Below are 10,204 nucleotides of genomic sequence, written 5' to 3'. Positions count from 1 at the left end.
GAGCTAGTCAATCAGTTACTTCAGCAAGGTACTTAATTCCCCTCTCATAATCAGATCTAGCTTCAAGAAATGTAGAAAACAGGAAATTCAAAGAGCTCCTGCAAGCCAACAGTCACCAAAGTGATTTTCTTTTGTGTGAAGTCCAATCTGATTATGAAAATGCCAAAGTGGAAATCAGCAACTGGTATCTATGCACTCTTGATAACTTGTTAGCTGACTGGAAGCCAGCCTAGTTGTCTCTGCAAAGAAAGTCTGCAGACAGAAACGTCACAGAACACAAACATTGTACATGCTCATATTGCATTTATTTTTGTCAAACTATTTTCATTTTGTTAAATGGAGTTAAAATAGATGCCTGTGTTGTTTGGGTTTTTTCTTGCAACGGGCAAAGGGTCACAAATTCTCAGTGGGGAAAGACGAGTTAGTCTTGATTTATAACTGTAAAAAGAATATTATATATTGGTCCAAGGACTGTTACTTTAATGTGTTACCTTACAAAGGAAAATATAGTTGTGCATGTGACAATCTAGTCTGTAGGCTAGATTAACAATAAGTTTTTACTTTTCTGTTACCAAAAGGCTCAACCTCACATCAGAAAACCAGAACTAAGCCAAAAAATTACAACAGGAAACAGAATAGATCATAATCAAATAAAAAGATTTTGATGTGTTATGCTTACTTCAGTGGGAACAGAATCAGATTGCAAGACTCCTATTAACTTAATAAGATCTGGTTTATTGTTTATGAAATTGAGTGAATGTGCAAGGTAACTAACATGAAGTATCTTTTTTTTTTTTAAATAAACTGCAACAATACGGGAGGTAAGAGCTAATAAGACCATTGTAAATAGTCAAGAGAAATCAACATTTTTAATATTTTGTAAATTAAACTGCCTTTGTAGAAATGTGGCATCTCAAATATTCTTACAGAAGTGTCAGAAAAAGACATAGTGTTAAATTAGAAAAATATATAGCAATTGAAATAGACACAGATTTAGGAATAGAACCAGGATTAGAGGCCTCAGGCAGTAGGAATTGGGGATGTCATACAGTATTAATTCACGTGAGAAGCCACTAATTCACATGCCACAAACCCTGAAAGGAAAAAGCAGTGAATCTCTTGGCTAGGACAGAGACTCTAACTTATCTTTTTGATAAACAATTTAAAAAATGCTCTAGATGGATTCTACAAAATAAAAGTAATTTACCAGGTAGGAAAAAAAGAAGCAAATGATAATTGAAGTGTCAGGGACCTGCTACCCAGAACACAGTTCTTACATTAGTTCAAGAATTGCAAAAATGAATGGGGAAACATTCGAGTCCTGATTAAAAGAATTTCGGGATTATGAAAGTTTGGGTGAAATTAATTCACTATGACACAGTGTTTTCTAGTTCTACAGCCCCTCTTTACAGAAGTAGCCGAAAGAGAAGGTATGAGGAACCCTAAGGGACCTTAAGCACACAGACAAGGAAGCTCTGTTGCTCTGGATCCTGAGAATTTGTATTGAAAAATCCCGACCTTCCTCTCCCACCTTTGCTGATCGCAACTTTCCCAAAGGAAACACTTGCACTCCATTCTCTGTGATGTCTCCACCTCATCCTTGGGAAGGATAAAATAGTGGGGAGGGGCCAGATAGCTGTCATCAATACTCAGAGCAGGTTTTATGCTGGGGAGAGAGAAGTCTCCCCTTATAAAAGTCTGTCAGATCTTGAAGGAAGTGTTTTGCATACTGGACTTCATTCTTTCCCAGCATCGACTTTCTGATCTGTGAACGCCAATGATACAGGTTGCCTAAAAGACTTTGAAAAACTCAGAAGAAGAAGGGAAAACTACCTAACAAACCCACTTTCCTTCTGAACAATGTAGTGATCCTAGAGGGAGACCCAGACCCCTCTTCATGAAATCCTACAGAAAGAGCGTGTACGTGAGACTGCCTAATTTAAATGCCACCAGCACACACACCCTTCTGAGAATTCCAGCACTGCTAACTTTTTATAGTCTCAATTTTTTAAATACAGTAAAAGGCCACCTTACTGACCATAATTGTTTGTATTTGTACTTATAGCTTATTCAGTATGCAAATCAAACATGCTAACTTCATGTGCTGTGCTACCCATATAATAATGTGGAATGATAAGACTCCAGTAAGAAGCCCTATGTGCTGTGCTGTTTATTGAACTCTTGTTTTTAACAAATTTACCATAATAAATACAAAATACACCCTTCTCTAAATATAAGCTTCCAGATGCCTTCTGCAACAGAAGTTTCCCAGAGTTTTTAAAGAGTAAACAGCCTCTCATGAGAACGGCAGAATCAGGAAACACTCCTTTTGACATATAATCATATGAGCCAGTTTCTTTCTCTCATTTGTTAATGATACAAAAGGCACTTTGCAAAAACAGTTTACTACACTAAAAAGAAATATTGGCAAAATAATTAATTTCTACTGGTCTTGCATTTTAGCAACTAGAAACAAGACATAACTAGCAGCATGTAACCGACCAATTCTCCACAGATTACCAGCAAAACCTACATGTTTTAAGAAATACCCTGATTTATGTAGCCTGTTCTTTAAAATTATTTCTGAACATAATAGATGTAAAAGAAAGAAGAAAAGATACACAAAGCTGAACAATGGGATAATAAGCCTGTGATTAACTAGGCAACGTAAAAGTGAATCCATGGGAGGAGAGCATTAAGTCTTCCTAAATACACTGATCAATAGTCAATTGTTTTTAATATTACTCTATTTACACCACTTCACAGATATGGCTTAAGGCATTTTATTCAGCTTTAGGGGCTCTCCATTTTGTGTTGAAATGAATGAGACATTTCAGAAACATTTATTTTGTAAGTATTTCTACAGGTACGTGAAGCTACAGTTTTTATGCAGGGTATTTTCTTACAACATGCCACAGAGATGACCACTATACTGTATCAGCTGATACCAAAATAATAAGGTATCTTCCAGTTGCGAGGCTCAATGTCAAATACAATGCAAATTCAAGAGGCAAACTGTTCCCCATGTAGTAAGAAGCTGTAGATAGCTTTAACAAGTGACTAATTCAAGCATCTATCCTTCATTTGGTGTGAAACTTACCTCTGAAATCCAATCAACAGATTTTGCATTTACTGTCGTTGCGACAGAAGTCAGTGGCCTTAAAATGTTTTCACCTCTCAGAAGTTGTTAAGGTTTAAGCAAAAACGTCTGTTTAAGCAAAATCTTTACATCATAATAACTAACCCAAGTCTGTTACTCTCGAAAACAGACACACAAGTCTTCAGTAATTTGAAGAGCTGCCTACCAGCAAGAAATTCACACCCTTGAGGCAGAAGCCCCACATCAGACATAGTAGTTCTAAAGGAAATTCAGACCTAGACGTGCCCAAAACAAAAAACAAGACAGCCCTGTCCTTCAACTGGGAAGACTCACACTCCTGGATTTGGCCATGTGAGGTGTCGGAGGACTAACTTTGTAGAGGGAGCTGAATTATGACCTTAAAGTGTAGACAGAAAGGAAGGAAGATCAGACCCTTGAATACTCAGGATACGTCATAACAAGTAAATCAAACACTGAACTCACATTCCTATTTTAGCCATCAATTTTTTTTTTTTTAATAATTACACTTTCCTTGCAAATTTAGTAGTGATTCAAATGCAAAACTCATGCTTGTTAGTATCTAAATATATGATACCCTGGGCTTAACAGCTAGTATGACGACAAATAATTTTGTAGGCTTAGATTTTCCTTTTCTGTGTTGTTGGACATTGTTTTAAATTTTATATAGAACATTTAGCTTGTCCTTCTAGTTCTAGACTAACTACACCACTAGGCACAGTATAACATAGACCACGTAAAAATATAAAACAGCTCTCGAAAACAGACACACAAGTCTTCAGTAATTTGAAGAGCTGCCTACCAGCAAGAAATTCACACCCTTGAGGCAGAAGCCCCACATCAGACATAGTAGTTCTAAAGGAAATTCAGACCTAGACGTGCCCAAAACAAAAAACAAGACAGCCCTGTCCTTCAACTGAGAAGACTCACACTCCTGGATTTGGCCATGTGAGGTGTCGGAGGACTAACTTTGTAGAGGGAGCTGAATTATGTCCTTAAAGTGTAGACAGAAAGGAAGGAAGATCAGACCCTTGAATACTCAGGATACGTCATAACAAGTAAATCAAACACTGAACTCACATTCCTATTTTAGCCATCAATTTTTTTTTTTTTAATAATTACACTTTCCTTGCAAATTTAGTAGTGATTCAAATGCAAAACTCATGCTTGTTAGTATCTAAATATATGATACCCTGGGCTTAACAGCTAGTATGACGACAAATAATTTTGTAGGCTTAGATTTTCCTTTTCTGTGTTGTTGGACATTGTTTTAAATTTTATATAGAACATTTAGCTTGTCCTTCTAGTTCTAGACTAACTACACCACTAGGCACAGTATAACATAGACCACGTAAAAATATAAAACAGCTTCACAGTAGTAACACGACTGCATCACTTGTTCCATTAACATAATGGGAACTGGAGAGAAACTACAAACTTAGTAACAGGTTTAGCAATATATTCCTGATTTTTGTTTTAAATCAACATATTCATGCTTGAATGATTAATGAGCAAGTGGCATCCTGTTTCCATAGAGGATGCAATTTTGAACATCTTCCAGTACAGGATTAGATCAACTTTAACTGCTTTTAAAAACTGTCCACCATTTCTTGGACTTATGTATGCTACAAAAGACTTATGTAACACACAAAATAGTCATCTTAGCCAGTTTTTCCCCTTTCATGTACCATAAAAGACAACTGTTGTGATTTTCTATGCTGTATCAAAAATAAATAAAAAAGATGGCTAAAGCATTACATTTGATATATATCAAGTCATGCAGTACCACAGAATGGCCTTTGTGAGATGAAAGGGTTAATTGCTGCTTTTATTTACACCCAAGTAACTTTAATGAGAGTGAATACTGCAGCAACATCTATAAATACAACGATGACATTAGCAGAACACCAGTTATGAAACCCCTGCCAACACTGCTGTACAGGTTTTGTTTTAAACAAGATATAAAAATCTTACCAAGTTCTGCTGTTTGGGGTATCTGCAGAGCCCTGCAAAAAATCTGTAAGACTAGGCAGCTTTAAAGAATGTAACACGCAGTAGTAACCATGACAATAAGAAAAATGCTTTTGCTGATATTTTTTCTTTCAGATGACAATACTTCCAAATGCTAGTGTTTTTCCACTGTATTACAACTTTTGTTTGCTGCTCCCTGTGAACCTAGGCCTCCAATCCTTGCAAACCTGAAGCTTCTGACAAAGTGAATAGCAATTTGGGGTGCACTAGTAACACAGAATGGGTCCTAACCAGTCCACCAGCATATTAAGTGACTTGTGGTAGGATGGACGTCACTTGTTGGCAACTATGTCTTATTTCATTGTTGCACAGAATAGGTAGAAAGAAAAAATTATCACATTTTTAAGATCATTACTTTGCAAGTAAATGGGGAATCTAAGAAATAACAGAAAGGCAGAGTGTACATAGGGTATTTCTATGGAGATCATAAAACTGCTGAGGTAGGTTAGAATTTGGCCCTCAGCAGGCTGACCATAAACTTTAAGAAAACAGCCTGGAACTCCTCTGCATTCATTTTGTCTTGGTTTTGTGTTAAGTTGGGGTTTTTAAGCAATAAAAAATAAAATAAAGATTCTTCAGAAATTAATCTTTGTTCTCTACTATTTCTCCAACAGACTTGCTCACCAAACTAGGATAATGCTTTCCAAAGACGTATGTGAGTTGGATCTGAAGTCACATTTTGAAAAGTGACTAAAGGGCTGATTTTCAAAGGCATTAAGATACCTAAAGATGCATTAAGCACTTAGAATTTTTAAAACTGCCTGGGCATCTAACGCCTATTTAAATCACTTAGTCCTTTCTGAAAATCCCAATGGGCAGTTATCTACATTTTATGTGTCTATGTGCCTTTGAAACTCTGTACCATTAAATACTTAACAACCTAAGTCCCCCTGGCTTTTAGTGAGACTTAGGGTCCTAAAAAGTGTAAGTACTTCTGAAAATTGGTTAAGCCACTCTCTCTGGTCTTTTCTCCTTTCTTTTAAAAAGCCATCTACTAATGCTTATCTATAGCATGTCAGTTAACTACAGCTTCAACACTGTCAGACTTCCACATTATACTGTGCACATTCGATTTTTTTATGTAACTAAGTAAACAAAGGTCCCGAGTACAGACTGCGACCTCATAAGACTTTCTGCAACCCCGAAAAAGAAAATCCATTCCAACCTGTAACCCCTGTGAATGCCCCAAAATCATTATTTCAATAAATATGATCCAAAATGAGTATAATTTAGGCTGATAAAAAACAAACAGCTTAGTTTAATTACCGAGCAACATATTCAAATTACTACAAACAAGTTCTGAAAGACAGCCACACAGAAACAAAAACCGTTCAGAGAAAAACTAGAAAGAGAAGGAAGTTGTGAATCAGCTCTTTAAACAGGCAGTAGTTCCAGAAAAGAAGACAAGCCTTAATTCTGAAAGGGGTTTCTTTTTTAAACAAAAATGAAACTATAAAGCATTCCCTTATGCAAACATTTGAAAGATTTATCTTCTGATCTTCTTTAATGTCAATGGGAGGTAACTTGCACTGACCGCATTCCCAAAAAGGAACTGATTTGTAAATTAGGAACGCAGGGAATCAGATTGCCACCTACAGGAAAATTTAGCATTTATTGTCAAGTATGATTCAAAAAGAATACGAATTGCCATCCTGCCAAGCACTCTTTCAGTTTTAGTTACTATTTCAAAACCAATTAGTATTTTCTTTTGTGCAGCTATATGATGAACTTTCTAAATCCAGAAAGCCATTAACATTTCTTTTTATTTAAGAGAGTATTGCTTAAAAGTTCCATAATTCAACTACAAATCAGCAGATTGTAATCATGTTCCAGTTAAAGAATATTAAGTCTGCTTACCTGATACAATCGGTGCTAGCCTGAATATGTCTGATAGTCTGCTGTTAACTGGCTCATAAGGGGAATCTTCAAGCAAGTCATTTCCTAAAGACAAAAAATATTTGGATATTTTTCTTATACGAGAATTCAGGATAAGATTCCGTTGTTTACTTTTACTCTGAAACGAAGTTACTCTGTAACAGCAAAAGGTATTCCCCTTTAATCTGTTTATGTAGCTATTTCCCCTCAAAGCATTATCTATAAAAACACCTGAAAGCAGCTAGGCATTTATCCCGGATGCTAGTTCTTTTCTCTCCTTCCTCCATGGATAAGGTCATAATTTGCAGAGACAGCCTGTGACATCACAGGGACTGTCCCACCTCATGCCAGCAGGAGAGAAGCTGTAACAGGGATGTTCCTCTTCATTCACCTTAACAGCAGAGCTGTTTTTTAGAAGAGCAGCCCAGGTAACAGCCAAAAACTAGCATCTTCGGAATAAAACACTCCTAATAAGATGCTGTTGGAAGGGAAACTTTTCATGATGCAGAAAAAGTCCAGGAGTAGTGTAATTCATTATGGAAGTTAGAACAAAAATATATATTGACTCATTAAAATGTTCCAGTTGATGCCTGGATAAATGAACAGAAAGGGATGACTTCCCTTTTTGCAGAAGCAGCTACAGAAATGAGTTAAATGGGGACCACACTGAAGTGAAAGATTGCACCTGCAACTCCAGGGCTAGAGCAAAACAGGGCTAAAAATGATATATAAGGACCTGACTGGTCTCAGTAGATGATGGGAAATTTGCCAGTGACATCAAGAATAGAAGTCCCGAGTCAATCACTGTAATATCCCTTCTAACTGGCACTTCTACATGCTCTAGGAAGCACAAACTTCTTTTTTTCTGCCTCAGCATGCCCAGGGAATATTGCTAGTAAATACAGGAACAGAAAGAATAAACTTTTCCTTAAAACAATGCTCCTCTTCATATTAAATTTAACTTTCAGCAAAGAGCTAAGAAACTAGTTCCAGTGTCCTGTGATCTTGTTAGGTGAGTCCTAATTAAGGAGTTTAAATATTATTAGGAAAATGTCTCCAAATGATTGTTTTTGTAGCTTTTGCACTTGCTAGTGCCCTTATCTTTTGACTCGGGTTTAGAAAGGTCAGCTGGGTCCCCTGGAGGAAACCCTCATTGTGGATTTCCCAACAACAGGAGACGGAGCAGCAGCTGTTCTTGAGTCGGATGAAAGGTCCTCAGTTTGCAGCTGAAGAGCACAATGTGAATTATGGGGTCAGACCCTCGGTCTAGCCTCACTGGCAGTAGCTAGCTGCGGATGTGAGGGGCTGCAAAACCACACACTGCATTAGGGGAGTGTAACGTTTCTTTGTTTTGCAACGTACCCTGTAAGCTCTGGTACATGCTCCAGTAAATGCGCAGGCAGTTTTTCTCTTTCTTCATGCCCCTCTTACAGCGGCAGTTGTACAGAGATTTCTGCTTGAGAGCTTCCATGGCGCTTTTGCATTCATCCTTTGCCTCCAGGCCTGTCGCCCGGCTGAAGTTGCTCTCTTTGCCGGCTACACACTGCCTCAGTGTCCTGTATTTAGTACTACAGCTCTGCTCCTTGAGACACTGATCGCTGGCTTTCACACAGTCAAGGCGGTCCCCTCCAGGCAGCCCGCTGACTTCTGCGGACAAAAGTACATCTAGAGAGAGGAGACACAAACCAACAAACTCTCGTTGAGGGATGAGGCTGATTTAACCGGGGCTCCAAAGCAGGCATCTGGAAAGCACAAGGCACCTCCTCACGCAGCACATGCAGCCAGCCCCACCGGCAGCACCTTGCAAACCTCAGGGCTTCATGCTACACCTTAGGAAAAAGCACACAGGGTTTTCATGGTCTTTAGATCCACTTTTGTGGGAGTCCAAGGAAACAGTACGTTTTAACCCTGCTGGTTGATTTATGAGAAAACACAGAAAGGAAAGAAAATCCACAGGGGTTAATGTGCCTGACAAAACAAGCATTCATTTTTCCTTAGATCCACTTTGGTGAAACAAATAACCTTTCCATTCGAGTGCTTAACTGAGGGGTTAAATATTCAGCCTCACTTTCCACAAGAGCTTTGCTGTAATTTCAATTACATCCACGAACAACCCGCTCCGAGAGATAAGTATCCTCACTGATTGATATTAGCCTCTTTTTGTGTCAGTCACTTTTTAAAGGCTGTACACATTTTTGCTTATTCTACATGTATAAAGGTAGAATAAAAAAAAAAATTTTGTCCCCCCCCCCCCCCATTTCTCTCCACGTATAATGCTTTTGCAGGAGAACAAAGCAAATTACATTAACTCTCTCCTCTCCATCGTGCCCTCTGTCACGCTGCCTCAGACACACACAGATGGAAACGCAAACATCTCCTGTGGAAAGGAAACCAGTTTGGACTACAAAGCACTCGCAGTCGGGCAGGCTGCCAGGTTCAGGTGAAGATGTAATCCTTCAGCTGGCTCTTGTCACACCACACACCCCCCACGCCCCCCAAGCAGCCTTATTTTATTAAAATGAAAAGTTTCCCTGTAACTTGCAAGAACCCGATTTAACAAGAGGCTACGCAAGCAAGTATCTAAGTCTGTAATCTCCCAGAGCTTTAAACGTAGACTGGGTTAACTGATGTGAGGCAGAGCCGTAAAAACTACTGGAAACTTCACTATTCTGCCTAAACAATAGACTGACAACCGTCAGGCATCCGATCCCATAAACCCTATGATTTGCTTTATGAAGCGATGTACAGAGAGAAATCAGATGCCAGCAACTTACCCACTAAGGGCAAAGCGAAGTACAAGATAGTGAGAAACATCTTGCTGTCTTCAGATGGTTTCCCCAAACGAGCTGATGTGCCACAACAAAGAGGATCAGCATGTAGATATTCCAAAACCGCCGAGGTCCAAAGACTCCAAGTTCAGATCCATTGAATTCAAGGGGGGGAAAAAAAACCCAAAACCCTCTCTCCACCGCTACCACCACCAGCGGCAGGAGCAGCGACGCAAACGCTGAGCTTTTTCCCTTAGATTTCAGGTCGGAGCAACCTGAAAACGCAAGCACTGACTTCAGTGAGGGAGCGAGAGAGGCGCACGCACGGGCATATGTGTGTGCGAGTGAGCAGGCAGGAGCGGGGCAGGAGCGCCGGTCGCCTCCTTGGGTGGGCAGCGCCTGTTCCCAGGGA

General features: G+C 39.0%; 1 protein-coding gene across 1 annotated transcript in view; it reads right to left on the bottom strand.

Moving 5' to 3' along the window:
• The window catches only part of GFRA1 (GDNF family receptor alpha 1), a 145,069-nt gene extending 135,231 nt beyond the window's left edge, over positions 1 to 9,838 (bottom strand). Inside the window, exons 1-3 of the mRNA XM_009325919.1 lie at positions 9,799 to 9,838; positions 8,387 to 8,689; positions 7,007 to 7,090 (exon numbers count right to left, since the gene is read on the bottom strand). Of these exons, the coding sequence (XP_009324194.1) occupies positions 7,007 to 7,090; positions 8,387 to 8,689; positions 9,799 to 9,838 (427 nt within the window). The remainder of the gene's footprint in view (positions 1 to 7,006; positions 7,091 to 8,386; positions 8,690 to 9,798) is intronic.
• Positions 9,839 to 10,204: the final 366 nt, after the last annotated feature.

This window comes from Pygoscelis adeliae, unplaced genomic scaffold (genome assembly GCF_000699105.1).
Source record: "Pygoscelis adeliae isolate BGI_AS28 unplaced genomic scaffold, ASM69910v1 Scaffold4, whole genome shotgun sequence".
NCBI classification, from domain to species: domain Eukaryota; kingdom Metazoa; phylum Chordata; class Aves; order Sphenisciformes; family Spheniscidae; genus Pygoscelis; species Pygoscelis adeliae.
This window is presented reverse-complemented; position numbering and strand designations above follow the sequence as displayed.